Source organism: Oncorhynchus clarkii, chromosome 5 (genome assembly GCF_045791955.1).
Source record: "Oncorhynchus clarkii lewisi isolate Uvic-CL-2024 chromosome 5, UVic_Ocla_1.0, whole genome shotgun sequence".
NCBI lineage: Eukaryota > Metazoa > Chordata > Actinopteri > Salmoniformes > Salmonidae > Oncorhynchus > Oncorhynchus clarkii.
Window position 1 is genome coordinate 56,227,557 of NC_092151.1, and position 16,217 is coordinate 56,243,773.

General features: G+C 41.3%; 1 protein-coding gene across 1 annotated transcript; it reads right to left on the reverse strand.

The window, feature by feature from the left end:
* Positions 1-200: 200 nt before the first annotated feature.
* On the reverse strand, positions 201-15,733 carry LOC139410102 (excitatory amino acid transporter 5-like). The gene is made up of 11 exons (XM_071155545.1): positions 15,476-15,733; positions 13,170-13,249; positions 12,127-12,342; positions 8,225-8,267; positions 5,950-6,157; positions 5,194-5,293; positions 3,140-3,373; positions 2,250-2,444; positions 1,738-1,872; positions 1,407-1,509; positions 201-1,042 (listed from the first exon to the last, which is right to left on the reverse strand). The coding sequence occupies exons 1-11, from the start codon at positions 15,731-15,733 to the stop codon at positions 887-889; spliced, it is 1,728 nt and encodes a 575-aa protein (XP_071011646.1). The 3' UTR covers positions 201-886.
* Between the last annotated feature and the right edge of the window lie 484 nt (positions 15,734-16,217).

The window sequence follows — 16,217 nt, forward strand, 5'->3', positions numbered from 1 at the left end:
CAAACAAACAAATGATTTTTCAAATAACTACAATAAATGAATCTGAAGAAACAACGTAATTCCTTGAGTACTATGTTGCTATGATTGAGGGAAGAATGGTATGGTAGTTTGTCTGTGTGCATTGGAAAACAAAATGGTTGGTGTCTGTGTAGATAAATGACTTAATCTTGCGGACAAGTGACATTTTTTATTTAAGGCAACATTACATTTAGGTTTTTGAATACAAGAAAAGCAGGGTCACATATAAAAAAAAAAGATCATCAGACGACGTGTTTTGAATTAAACAACATTTCCCCCCCTGTACTTTCCCTTTAGATTGTTGAAACTGCCAATAAATGTTAGGTGCATTAAATAGAAGACGAAGTTGAGTGAATTGAGTTTATTGCCATTGACCCAGAATGTCCAGTATGACCCGACAGTAGACCTACTTCCTTTGCATGCAAAAAAAATAAAATCAAGCCAAACAAGTTGTTCAAAATGCATACCTGCATGCTGTTATTATGACTGTCACATGGACCATAGAGACCATGGTGAGGAACAGTGAGAAAAAAACATCCAGTGAATCCACAGCACGTTGGACGACTCGAGTTAATAGCAAGAGTCAATACCACATAGACAAGATCGTAGTAGTACATTTGGGCGATTCCTAACTCATCACTGTTTAACTTTTTTTTTTTTTATAAATAAAAGGTATTTGTGGAAAACACTGATTTGTCCATTACAGTGTCACCGACAAAGCGAAAATGTTCAGTCACAAAAAGTTCTGTCACAAAAAGACTGGATAGGGGACAGCAGGAGCAGGTTCTTTCAGTACCGTTTCATGGCACGAGTAGGGGAAAAGTGCACCAAAGTTGTCCGTCATTTGAGGTTAATGTCTTTCCAGGAGTTAAACTTGACAGATGTTGTAGTAGATGGTAGGCCTCTCATTGACTGTGTCCCCCATCACATCATAGCAGCAGTCCTGCTTGTGCAGAGGCAGCTCGGTCATAGGCACACCGTTCTGCATGTTGTGAGAGTTCTGTGTGCCATATGAAGGTTGTGACTAGGAAGGAACACACACACACACACACACACACACACACACACACACACACACACACACACACACACACACACACACACACACACACACACACACACACACACACACAGATCAGTATCTCTGTAATAAGTGACAAACTGTGCAGACATTGAGGTCTAGATTCACATGACATATTGATTTCAGATTGTTAAATGTGTAACCCTGGCTGGCAGACACATTTCATCAATTTAAGACAATCATTATTATGTGCAGGGCCTCTGATACCTCACAAGAAAACAGTTTGACTGGAGCTTAGGACTATAACTCAATTGTTATGATGTGGTTGCGGCTAGTGATGTGGTTGCAGACAGTGACAGCTGCCTACCTTGCCAGTAGGTCTGCGAGGAAAGTCTTTCTGACACAAGTGGCCGATGATTCCTACTGCCAGGGCGTCTCCCAGCACGTTGATCATGGTTCGGAATCTGTCCCTGAGAGGACAGGGAATACAAAAGCTCCAGAGGTCAGCCTCTCACTCCATCCAAAAAACGTTTGCTTCTTGAATGCAGAAACAATTTAAGATTTCCTTTGACATATGAATGAATTCACTTTTTAACCATAAAATGTTCTGTCGTTTCATTCACTATTAACATGTGGTATGGTATATGTTCCACTGTGGAGATATTGAATATGACTAATTGTTGTCATAGTGAACTTACAGTACCCAGTCGATGGACACAATGAGAGTGATGTCATCAGGTGGCAGACCCACTGATGTCAGCACAATCACCATGGTGACGAGGCCGGCCTGGGGGATCCCAGCAGCACCTATGCTGGCAGCTGTAGCTGTTATACTTTGAACAGAGACCAACACAATCAATTACTCAGCTAAGAAGGTGCATTACAATATTGTCCTGCCATGGTTAATATGATATGAGCTATACCCTTTAAAAAGTTCAAAAACAGTGACCAAATCTCATCATGAAAAACATCACATTAACTTTGTACAGTGACATTCCCATGTAGTTGTGTGAAACAGGTCACATCAGGATGTTACTTTTTGTGAAATGGTTATAATCCTGGCACCCAGAAACCAAGACTGTCATGGCAGACTACACCGACCGGTTACTGCTTTTGAGTTAGGACTCAAAGTTCCCCCCAGTATATGGACTGGGTAGCTTTATGAGAAAGTTTACATAAGAATTGGAGTGATTTGAAACCACATACATACCTAATGGTGACCAGCTGGCTAAAGTCCAGCTCATAATCGTTGACCTGGGCGATAAAGATGGCCGCCACGGCCTCGTAAAGAGCTGTTCCGTCCATGTTAATGGTGGCGCCTACCGGCAGCACGAAGCGTGCTATCTGCCGATCCACATTGCAGTTCTCCAGCAAACACTTCATAGTAATGGGCAGAGTGGCAGAACTTAAGAGAGAGAGAGAGTTGAGCTAAGGAACCATTCTAACTGATGTCCTCTGGATATATTATTGCTTGTTTTCCTCCATTTGGAATAGTTTCGTTTACACTACTTAATTACAGCAATCAGCTTTCATGCTTTTTTGTTGTTGTTGTACATTTAGGCTATTATTCTCTTAATACATTTCTGTGCTTGACTGTTCGCCTCTAAACACCATAGTGTGGATCAATAGCAACATGATGCAGATGCATTTGAGTAAGTTTTAAGAGTTCCAAAGAAAGTGTTTGAAACTGGAGATGATCAATCAAACATTACAATGTTTATAAGGAACCCTCTGGGACAGTGTTCTTCACACCTGGTCCTGGAGGGCCACAGTGTTTGCAAGCTTTTGTCCCAACCCCGCACTAACACACCTGAATCAAATGAATCAGGTGTTATATGACTCAGCTGAATGGAGGGGGGGGGGGTCACTTTAATTTCAAATCAGGGGGTGAACTGAAATTCGATTCACAAATTGAAAAAAGTACATTTCCGATTCAACATGAGTTTAATGTCAATTCACTTCCTGCTGAACTGACTGAATTAAGAAAGGAATTGACCCCAACCCAGGTTGTTGGTTGCACACTGCAGCCTGAACACTGCAGCAACCTCCAGGACAGTGAAAAAGATCATTGTTTAATGAGAAAATAGGACACAGACAGACCTTGAGGATGTGGCCAGTGCTATGACCAAGGCTTGAAGCAGGCCTCTGATGAAAGTGAAAGGGTTTTTCCGAGTCAGGATGAGGTAGAAGAAGGGGAGGAGGATGAGGCCGTGGACAAAAAGCCCAGCCAGAACAGTGATAGTGTACCAGCCCAGCTTCTTCCCAAGAGTAGATGGGTCTTGCATGTCCAGGATTTTTCCAGCTACGAGGAATATGATCCCAAATGGAAAATACCTGTCCGGAAAGGAAGAACTGTGTTTCACTGTTGTTCAATAAACACCTCCAAAGACTTTCTATGCAACCTACATGTAACTGCCAAAATAAAGAAAATCCCAACATAAAGTGTCTTAATAGTGCGTTGGGCCACCATGAGCCAGAATAGCTTCAATGCACCTTAGCATAGATTCTATTGGACGGATGTAACACCATTCTTCCACAATAAATTCCATAATTTGGTGTTTGTTGATGGTGGTGGAAAAGGATATCTCAGGCACTATTAAAGAATCTCCCATAAGGGCTCAATTGGGTTAAGAGCTGGTGATGGAGGTGGCCATGGCATATGGTTAATATTGTTTAAATGCTCATCAAACCATTCAGTGACCACTCGTGGCCTGGGGATGGGGGCACTGTCATCCTATGGGGTCATAGCCATGATGGACAAAACAGCATTTTTATACCTTTTATACACCCTAAACATTAAGGGATGTTAACTGGTTAATTAACTCAGAAACCCTGCTTTCAATATAGTTTGTATCCCTCATTTACTCAAGTGTTTCCATTATTTTGGCAGTTACCTATAGGTCAAATGTGCTTTTCCTAATGAGCGGTTTCCACCCAGTAAAACAGAATAAAAATAAATAAATTGTAATTTACATCATGCTATGTATTGACCAAATCTCAAAACTGTATTCACAAAAAAAAAGAAAACTAAAATTGCCCTGTTGTCTCACGTGAGTTTATTCCTGCCGCTAAAAACATGTCAGAGCCAAGAGCCATTCAAGGCTTTGAGGTCGGTCTTATATCAGCAGAACCTCTGTGGTAAGTGACATCGTACAATATGGCCGGGCCAGTTTCAGGTAAACCTGAGCTGCATGCAATGTGCCTAATGACTGTATATAAAAATGGACAAAGCCATTGATCACATGACACCATTCACTCTTATGTGAAGACTCAATAGCGCATTTAAGCCAAATGAAATTGGTTAAGATGGCGTCTCATGGAGAAATAATATTGTTGCCTCTAGTTACCACAGCCACAAAGTAAAATCGGGCTATATCATAAAAGTCATGATTTATTTTGTTGCTTAATAGTTCTAATTTAAGGTTAGGGTTAAACATTGTGGTTAAGGTTAGGTTTCAAATCAGATTTTAAGAAGATACGTTTTAGAAATAGGCAGGGTTTAACCATAATTCAGACTTTGTGGCTGGGGTAACTAGTGACGGCACAGTTTGAAATAGTCCAATAAGTGACGTTGCAGGCTAGCTTTAGTGCTTTTCCCCTCTCATTGAGTTACTCAAGTTGAAGGCCGACTGGGGTACTGCAAGCTGCCATTAGCATCTAAATGATCAATTATTGGTTCCATGGTTGTATTCGATTTTAACCAAAGATTGACCCCAAAGATTGTCATTTTACCTAGTCACTATAATGGGGGATCCTGTTTTCTGCAAACAATGCCTGCAGTACCACGGTCGGCCTTGAACCGCTGTTGCTTCAATGAGAGGGGGCAGTCACTGTCCTAGTGGTGCCAGAGGCCCCTGGGATAAGTCACTTTTGACCCTGAGCACAGGATGAGCTACTCCTGCTTGACTAATCCTTGGCATGTGCAGTTCGCTGCTGGGTGGAACGAAGCAAGATCGCCGCCTGACTTCTCCACCAAAGCTTGACCATAAGACAATGACCCCATTCTCACCACATGCCCGTGTACAGGTCGTAACCTCAGAAAGTCACACTGAATGGACATCACATCCACAAACCTGATGTTGCCATTCTCTAACCCACTGAGCCAGTGGAACCATGATAATGTAAACTATTGATAAAGCTCGTCCCCCACTTACCAAACAGCAGTGTTGATGATTTTCATGACACATTCGTTGATACACTGACACAAGTGAACTAGTGGTGCTCCTCTCTCGCCTATTTTCCCCAGTAACAGCCCTAAAAAAGCCAAATTAAAATGATTTAGATAGAGATGGATTCATATACAGTTGAAGTCGGACGTTTACATACACTTAGGTTGGAGTCATTAAAACTAGTTTTTCAACCACTTCACTAATTTCTTGTTAACAAACTATAGCTTTGGCAAATCGGTTAGGACATCTACTTTGTGCATGACACAAGTCATTTTTCCAACAATTGTTTACAGACAGATTATTTCACTTATAAATTCACTGTATCACAATTCCAGTGGGTCAGAAGTTCACATACACTAAGTTGACTGTGCCTTTAAACAACTTGTAAAATTACAGAAAATGATGTCATGGCTTTAGAAGCTTCTGATAGGCTAATTGACATAATTTGAGTCAATTGGAGGTGTTGTTTTTCAAGGCCTACCTTCAAACTCAGTGCCTCTTTGCTTCATGGGGAAATCAAAAGAAATCAGCCAAGATCTCAGAAAAACAATGGTGTGTGGTGATCCTAACTGACCTAAGACAGGGAATTTTTACTAGGATTAAATGTCAGGAATTGTGAAAAACTGAGTTTAAATGTAGTTGGCTAAGGTGTATGTAAGCTTCCGACTTCAACTGTAGCATTGATACAGAAAAGAAGAAAAAAGAAAAGATAAAAGAAAATGGAAGATAATCTGTCTTTACCCATGGTGGCAGAGAAGATGACAATCCCCAGCACATTCATCTGTTGGCTGCTGCCAGCTCTGGTCTTGTAGTGAATCTCAGGGGGTGGAGTGAGCTCCAGGAACACCGCCCGACCAGTGGGGCCACTATCGTCAGGCATGATGTACACAAAGTTGGGCTGTACTGTGACTCTGGGGACTTTCAGGATACGGACCAGATCTGTTTTGTACTGGATCAATTAGAACATTGCAGATGAGGAAGGTGATTTAAAGTACAATACCCATGAGCTGTAGGGATTTGTCTTGACTTGTTAATCACTACCAATGGAAGGTCTTCTATGTCTGGCATATGATTAAATAAACAATGGTACAGTGCCTATAGAAAGTATTCATACCCCTTGACGTGTTGCACATTTTCTTGTGTTACAACTTGAATTCAAAATGGATTAAATTAATAAAAAATCTCACCCATCTACACAATACCCCATAACAAAGTGAAATCCAGTTTTTAGAAATGTTTGCAAATGTATTGAAAATGAAATACAGAAATATCTCATTTACACAAGTATTCACACCCCTGAGTCAATACATGTTAGAATCACATATTGCAGCGATTACAGCTTTGAGTCTTTGAGAGGTAAGTCTCTAAGAGCTTTGCACACCTAAATTGTACAATATTTGCAAATTATTATTTAAATAATTCTTCAAGCTCTGTCAAGTTGGTTGTTGATCATTGCTAGACTGCCATTTTCAAGTCTTGCCATAGGCTTTCAAGCTGATTTAAGTCAAAACTGTAACTAGGCCACTCAAGAACATTCAATGACGTCTTGGTAAGCAACTCCTATGTATATTTGACCTTGTATTTTAGGTTATTGTCCTGCTGAAAGGTGAATTTGTCTATCAGTGTCTGTTGGAACGCACACTGAAAAAGCTTTTCCTCTAGAATTTTGCCTGCGCTTAGCTCTATTCGGTTTCTTTTTATCTTAAAAATCTCGCTAGTCCTTGCCGATTACAAGCATATCCATAACATGATGCAGCCACCTCCATGCTTGAAAATATGAAGAGTGGCACTCAGTGATGTGTATTGTTGGATTTTCCCAAAACATAACGCTTTATATTCAGGATATAAAGTTAATTTCTTTGCCACATTTTTTGCAGTTTTACTTTAGTGCCTTATTACAAATAGGATGCATGTTTTGGAATATTTGTTATTTTGTGGAGGCTTCCTTCTTTTCACACTGTCATTTGGGTTAGCATTGTGGAGTAACTACAATGTTGTTGACCCATCCTCAGTTTTCTCCCATCACAGCCATTAAAAGTTTCCTTCCTTACCGGCAACTGAGTTAGAAAAAACACCTGTATCTTTGTAGTGACTGGGTTTATTGATGCACCACCCAAAGTGTAATTAACAACTTCACCATACTCAAAGTGATATTCAATGGCTGCTTTTTATTTTATTTTTTACCTATCTACCTATAGGTGCCCTTTTTTGCGAGGCATTGGAAAACCTCCCTGGTCTTTGTAGTTGTATCTGTGTTTGAAATTCACTGCCCAACTGAGGGACCTTACAGATCATTTTATGTTTGGGGTACAGAGACGAGGTAATCATCCAAAATTCATGTTAACAGTTAGCGTACAATTTCCAAGTCCCCGCGGAAACCTAATTAACCTAATTCTAAATTCGCCATCAAAATCTGTCTGTTTAAACTATCGATATCTGACATGGGCTCAATCCATCGCATCTGCCGATATCACCCTTCCACATCTACGGTGTTTGTCAGACCATGATACTTCCCTAAAACCTGTTTTCTCACTTAAAGTCTGTAGCGTCCGAACTGTTTGGCCTACAAACTCACGAACACGGTGGTGGGTGTTTTCTGTTTTGCTCTACGACCCCCACAAGAGTCACGGGACTCATCTGATGTTGGTCCAGCCTCTTCTGCCTACTTCTGTGTGCAGCGTACGAACAGTTTGGGATACACACTAACACACTCTGTGGAAAGGTGAGACTCTCACAATCATGTACATGTCGGTTGTATTGCTCTATTAACAAAGGGATTGAATTACTTATTGACTAAAGACATTTCAACTTTTCATTTTGAATGAATTTGTAAAAATGTCTAAAAACATAATTCCACTTTGACATTATGGGGTATGGTGACACAAAATCTTAATTTCATATATTTAAAATTCAGGCTGTAGCACAACAAAATGTGGAAAAAGTCAAGGGGTGTGAATACTTTCTGAAGTCACTCTCTAATGTGTCATACTGTACATTAGCATTGGTCTGGTGTTACCTGTTGAAATGTCGCCTCAATAAGATTGGAAGGAACCATATTCCTGTAAAAAGATGATGTTATGATTTAGCTTAGCATGTTGATATGTTGGTGCATACAGTCAGGGTAACACGCATGGCCATTCATTCCTGATCGGTATTTGTAAGGTCAAGTGTCATTATTACCGTATAAGAGGGAATCATAATAATTCCAACTTGATAAGTATGATCATGAATAACATGCTTTTTCAACCTTTTGAATCAAATCAAATCAGTTTATTTGTCGCGTGCGCCGAATAGAACAGGTGTGGTAGACCTTACAGTAAAATGCATACATAACCAATAGTGCAAAAAAAGGTGTTAGGTGAACAATAGGTAGGTAAAGAATTAAACAACAGTAAAAAGACAGGCTATATACAGTAGCGAGGCTATAAAAGTAGCGAGGCTATTGTCACAGTAATTTGTGAGCCATTTGTCATTTGTGAGCCATGCAAAGGAAAGTGGTCCCCTGCAGTCTAATCATTGATGTGTATTCCACAGAATGTATAGAAGTGATGAACACACCTTTTGATGCATGTCTGCATAAAGTGCAGCTTTTTGACAATACAAAACATATTTTATGAATTGAAGTATTTTAAGGTTTAAAGTATTTGCATGGGCCAAACAATTACTATGCCTCTGCTGTAACGAGCGTCGTCATAGGTGGAAGGAGGTAAGTGTCCATATTCTTTAATAAAGTAATTGAACACTGAAACAATAAATGAAACGACAAACAAATAGTCCTGAATGGTGCTGGAAAAAACACTGAACAGAAAATAAACACCCACGAAACCCAGGTGGAAAAAGGCTACCTAAGTATGATTCTCAATCAGAGACAACTAACGACACCGGCCTCTGATTGAGAACCATACTAGGCCGAACACAAAAACCAACATAGAAAAACAAACATAGACTGCCCACCCCAACTCACGCCCTGACCATACTAAAACAAAGACAAAACAAAGGAACTAAGGTCAGAACGTGACATCTGCAAAGAAATGAAGAACTTGTGAAGTGTCTTCGTTTTACATCAGTGAACACAGTAGAGGCAATTTGCCCCCTACGTTATCAGTTTTTACTCTGGCTCTCCTCTATTCCTCTCTTTACTCTGCAGTGTCAGAGGTCGAGTTAATAAGTGGATGAAGAGGGCAGACGACTCCTGCGAGGGCCCTTAAAAGAGGGAAGTACTTTCAGACAGGCACGAGCCAGAAGCCCTCCTGACGTGTGCCGGTGAAGCAATCCTCCACGAAGATCCTTTGTATCCCCGCTGTTCATGACTGGGTTCATCTGTAAATCATCCCTTTTGGACAACTAAAAAAACGTTCATCATCCCTGTCAGTTAACTGGATTGTGTGTGTGTGTGCGTCCCAACCTCCTGAGATAGTTGTTGCTACTGCGTAGAACTACCAAGCATAGACAACAATAGGTCATAGCATGCCTATCAGGCCTATAGTACTGTACTTAACAGGACTGGAGTCAATATATCCTAATTAGATTTGTTTTTAAACTGGGGAAAAAAACACTTTGAATTTACATGACCAAGTTACATGTCTTTGTATTCATTTACATTTTTTAAAATTGAATAATTACCAGAAGTAGGTATTTGGACTGGAATGTCTACTGAAGTTCTTAATTTTAGTGAGGAAAATAAACATTTTGATTAACACCCAAACAATAGATCTCACTTTAAGAAATAGCCTTGGACTTCAGCATGTCTTGTATTACAGTGAAAGCCAATAATGCAGCTCCCAGTTTTTTGGGTGACATTTTCATCATTATCAGGTGAACAGCACTTTTTTTCATTCTGGATTATCAGTAATCATGGTAGCATCCACATGAATGTAGAAGTGTTTAAGAAACATGTTAAATTATTATTTACAATAAAAGTGACTCCAAAATGACACAATACATTATTGACAATTAATTTCTATTGGGCACAAAATAATCTGAAACACAACCAAAACAAACGGCAAATGCATCTAACAAATTTGCAGAGTCACAAGCTTGACGTAGTCATTGCGTGCTATGAATATGGGACCAAATACTTAAGTTTTTACTACTCTAATATACATGTAAGTGAATTTGTCCCAATACTTTTGGCACAGTAAAATGGACTATGTAGTTTCTAAACGGTTTACCCGATATAGATGAAAATACGCTGAAATTAAAGCTGACAGTCTTTCTCTTAACCTTTTAGTCATTATATCACTTCAAATGCTGGAGTACAGAGCCAAAACAACAACAACACAATTGTCACTGTCCCAATACAGTGGAGCTCACTGTAGAAACTGGCAGTCTGGTTGTGGGTGCTAGATTTGCCGCCAGCACTGAATGGGGCCATGCCACAGGACTGCCGGTTTCTAAATCTAGTCTCAACTCCCTTCATCCAAAACACACTGCTGTAACAAATCCAACTTACTCCTGAAAGCACTTTCTGGAAATCAATGTCTGGAGTCTGACTGAGGAGTGCCTTCCATCTGGCCACTCTACCATAAAGGGGACGATGCTTGGGGTTGAGGGTGCTGTGACTTTTGCCCGCGCTACATAGGGATACATTGGTCCGCTAATGCAGGACTACGTTACAGCCTTATTCTAAAATGGATTAAATAGTTTGGTTTTCCTCATCAATCTACACACAATACTCCACAATGAGAAAGCAAAAACAGGTTTTCAGAACTGTTTGCAAATGTATAAAATTAAAAATTAAAAATATCACATTTACATTGGCGCACCTGTATTTGGGGAGTTTCTCCCATTCTTCTCTGCAGATCCTCTCAAGCTCGATCAGGTTGGAGGAGAGCTTTGCTGCAAAGCTATTTTCAGGTCTCTCCAGAGATGTTCGATTGGGTTCAAGTCTGGGCTCTGGCTGGGCCACTCAAGGACATTCAGAGACTTGTCTCGAAGCCACTCCTGTGTGGTCTTGGCTGTGTGCTTAGGGTCGTTGTCCTGTTAGAAGGTGAACCTTCACCCCAGTCTGAGGTCCTGTGTGCTCTGGTGCAGGTTTTCATCAAGGATCCCTCTGTCCTTTGCTCCATCCATCTTTCCCTCGATCCTGACTAGTCTACCAGGCCCTGGTTGGTGGAGCGCTGCAGAGGTGGTTGTCCTTCTGGAAGGTTCTCCCATCTCCACAGAGGAACTCTGGAGCTATGTCATAGTGACCATCGGGTTCTTGGTCACCTCCCTAACCAAGGCCCTTCTCCCCCGATTGCTCAATTTGGCCGGGTGGCCAGTTCTAGGAAGAGTCTTGGTGGTTCCAAACTTCTTCCATCTAGGAATGATGGAGGCACTGTGTTCTTGGGGACCTTCAATGCTGCAGAAATGTTTTGTTACCCTTCACCAGATCTGTGCCTCGTCACAATCCTGTCTCGGAGCTCTACGGACAATTCCTTCGACCTCATGGCTTGATTTTTGCTCTGACATGCACTGTCAACAGTGGGACCTTATATATAGGTGTGTGCCTTTCCAAATGATGTCCAATCAATTGATATTACCACAGGTGTACTCCCATCAAGTTGTAGCAACATCTCAAGGATGATCAATGGAAACAGGATGCTACTGAGTTCAATATCGAGTCTCATAGCAAAAGGTCTGAATAGATTTCTATTTATTATTGTTATAAATTGGAAAAAATGTCTTAAAACCTGTTTTTGCTTTGTCATTATGGGGTATGGTGTGTAGATTGATGAGAATTGTATTCTTATTTAATCAATTTTAGAATAAGGCTGTAATGTAGCAAAATGTATAAAAATAGAAGGGGTCTGAATACTTTCCAAATGCACTGTAGCAGGGCCATTCCACGAATGAGTGCCTTTTACGTCCCTTTGATATTTTAAGTAGAAATCACGCTTCAGTTTTGCTTCTGGTTTTTCGTTATTGGTCACTCACCTAATGAGATCTAGCAAGGCATCAGCAGAAGTCATGACGGGCCCTCCTCCTAGCCTGTTGCTGTCCATCTCAGTGCCCACCCCGGGCTTGATGATGATCACCAGCAGGATACCCACCACCACCGCAATGAAGGTGGTCCACAGGTAGTAGGTCACAGTGAGAACACCCACACGACAACAGGCTTTGGACTCCATAGACGACAGGCCTGACATTAAACTGTAGAGAGAGAAAAAAAGAGAGAGGATTGGTTAGGATGAAATAATGAAAACATGCAATAAAAATGGCCCAATAATTGCTCAGGTTCCTAAATTGGTACCCACATATGGTTCCATTCTAGTGAGTGATTAAAGGAAACTAAGGAGAATGTGGATCTAAGTGAGATCTAATGAACATTTCTATTGAAGTGGCAGAAGGACACCTTTTCAAGTGTTTGTTGTCAGCACTACTTCCTATACTACCTAACCAAACATAGCAGGCATAAAATAAATGCCTGAAACTAGATCCCTTACATACTGGTATTGACAAGAACATAAAACAACTGTGGGGGGGGGGGGGGGGGGGGTTCTCTTCTGCACTGTTCAACCAATCCAGTAAATGTGGAGGAGGAGTTAAAATGGAGCGTCGCCTTGTTTCCATTTCCCCTGAAAACCGGAATATCTGGTTTTTGGGGAATTGGCAGAGGCTATATACTATCTGACAGTTGTAATATAACTGGAATCTGTCATGTTATGTCGACCATATGGAATATACTGAAATCTGGTTTCTAAAGTCTTGTTTAGTGGTAATGTTTTACCCCCATTCAACTTGAATGAAGATGTGATATCATTACCTGTCTATAGGGGGTAGCGACTATCATTGAGTGCGGTTATGCACTTTTCTCAAAAGTCACTTTTGAGGCTGGCTCTTTTTTTGTGGTGTGTGAAGTATATTCAATCAACAATAGAGGAATTCTCAGTGAAGATCAAATTATACTTTTATTACTCTATTGCTGGTTGAATATGCAACCATATTACTGGAAAGAAGTTGACATTAAAGATGTTTACCTGGACGTGATGAGGGGGAGGATCAGCATTTTGAGCACTCTCATGAGAAGTTCTCCAGGGAATGAAAAATAAATCTTAGCCTGGAAGGGGGGAAACATTCATGTTAATTAATGTAAGTAGGGATGAAGCCCTCACTCCAAAGCAGTGGCAGCTGGTGACTGAACACATTCGAGGAGGATGATTGTTGAAAAAAAGGCCACCTTGAAACACATTCCAAAACTTTGTCTCTTTCCACAGGAGACCCGTTACAATAGTTGGACAGATATTTTTGTTTCAAGTATTCCTGTCTTCTAGAAAAAAAGTGCCCATCAGCACACACTTGGGTGAATGTCAAAAGCCTTTTGCTTGATTCTTTGTGTCCTCTCTCCTAGATTCCTTCTCAAACCACCAAAAGGAGGTCAGAGAAGGTTCTTTCTCCTCCAATGCTCCATCTCCTTCAATGTTTTGAGAAAGGAAATTGAGGAAAAGGCTTTTCGGATTCACCCCTTGTGAAAAGGTGAAAGGTTGTTCTTGGTTTTCAAAATCGTAAAGAAATAACTGTGAATAATATTGGTTGATTAAATCTGGTTCATAGGCATGGACTATTACCTTTTCTATTACAAGATATCACAACACTGCTTCACATCAGTCATTTGTGTTGATAAAAATTATAAATCACGTGGTTTAAAATGTTTGGATGGCACTGATGGGTCTCAGAGCCATCTATGACTATACTGAACAAAAATATAAACGCAACATGCAACAATTTCAAAGTTTTTCCTAAGTTGCAGTTTGCACAAGGAAATCAGTCAATCAGTCAGGGGGGGGCATAGGCCCACCCACTTGACAGCCAGGCTCAGCCAATCAGAATCTGTTTTCCCCTACAAAAGAGCTTTATTACAGACAGAAATACTGCCCCTCCCCCCTCTGACAATCCCGCAGGTGAAGAAGCTGGATGTGGAGGTCCTGAGCTGGCGTGGTTACACGTGGTCTTCGGTTTTAAGGCCGGTTGGACATTCTTAAAAATGGCATTCTCTGGCAGCAGCTCTGGTGGACATTCCTGCAGTCAGCATACCAATTGCACGCTCCCTCAAAACTTGAGACATCTGTGGCATTGTGTTGTGTGACAAAACTGCACATTTTAGTGGCCTTTTATTGTCCCCAGCACAAGGTGCATCTGTGTAATGATCATGGAGTTTAATCAGCTTCTTGATATACCACACCTGTCAGGTGGATGGATTATCTTGACAAATGATAAAATGCTCACTAACAGGGATGTACAGTAAACAAATTTGTCCACAAAATGTGAGAGAAATAAGCTTTTAGTGCGTATGGAACATTTCTGGGATACTTTATTCAGCACATGGGACCAGCACTTTACATGTTGTGTTTATATTTTTGTTGAGTGTAGTTCTTGGTAGTAACTCCCACAGTAATTTCCTCAAGTTAAACCTCCGCTCACTTACAAACATCAGCTTTGGGTCATGCGTCACCTCACACACCTGTGATTATCGAGCACACTTTAGGCCATGTTTGCTTTGGCAAGCCAAGTCTCAGTCTGAGATCAAATAATCCCCTTCTACTGACAGGACTGAGCTTGGATTGACCTCAACTATCTACTGTTCTGAACATCACATTCCTTTTGTTTTCATGTAAAAGGGGACAGGAAGGGCGTGATGATGTGGGCATACGATACCTATCCTTCTTTACCTTATGAGCACCATAGATGGCCTATAACTCTCTAGGTGTCTACTGTTGCTCCACAACAATATGCTTGCATTTATTTTTCTGAAGCCAGTAATCCGTTCACCATCAATGGCCTAGATTAGAATTTATTCTGCCACAAAATGCGTTGAAAGTGCTACATTTGCATCAGCGGAGAACTTTTCTCTCAGGGACTGAAACACCTTGCTGAGTAGAGGTCATTAACTCCTTCCCTAACAACCACGTATTCAATCAGGGGGATGAATGCATGCTACCAGGGCTGCTCTTCTAGCTGTGCACTGGCTCTCTGTTGCTATAACAATTAACGCACACCACTTTTCAGGTTCCAGTCCCATCATTTGCTGAGGGTGTCGTGCACTAGAAGCCTCTCTCAATGGTCCATTACGTCTGCCGGTTGATGTTCTCCAATGCAAACAGGAGCTCTATCGGCGTTTTAAGTGGAACACTTTCACGGATCCGCCTCATCCGAAAAGAGTGAGAGATGGTCAAACACAGAAATGTACACACTGCCAAGGGAGACACATGGACCTGGCAGGCTGGCACTTCAATTAATCAAGCAGCATTTGCACATGCGTCCGACTTTGTGATAAAGAACCACGTACCTGGGTAGAGAGATGGCTCCCTCTCAACATGAACCCCAGGAGACAGCCGGCCAACACGGCAAAAACCGAGAGTGTCAGCAAGCCGTTGAGCTTCAGGTACTCCCTCAGCCACTGTTTCAAGTCAACGACGAAAGTCCCATGTAAAAATGTCTTGACGCGTTCGTACATGGGTTTCCCCCCAGAGTCTCCTCTTGGAGAATACGTACTATTGTTGTATCGTGTTTCCTTGCCATCTGTGGGCAGTAGTAGCTCCTCCATAGTGCCAAGTCCTTCACTGGGAAGACAGTCAACTTCTTCTGGAGGGTGCAATTAATTTAGCTTACATGGGGATTAAGCCATCGTGCAGAGTGAATGCCAGCCAGCCAAAGCCCACAATTAGGGAGAATGTGGAACTAAGAGGCTTACAAACGTGTAACAACATCTAACAAGTATTTGTTGGTAGGTAGCAGGCTGCCATGCTTTTGAACGTCATTGTTTATATCTTGTCATCTCAATCAATCATCACATTTATTTATTAAGCCCCTTTTACATCAGCAGTTGTCACAAAGTGCTCCCACGTTAACACAGCCTAGACCGCAAAGAGCAAGCAGAGGTGGAAGCAGAAGCACAGTGGGAAAACTAGGCTAAGAACCGAGGATTCATACTCTTCTAGCTGTTCTGGGTAGTCCACCGGGTCAACTGCTTCAACCTTGCTTTTCGCAAAACCTTGAACTTTCTTGGACGAGTTATAGGCTACTGAGGG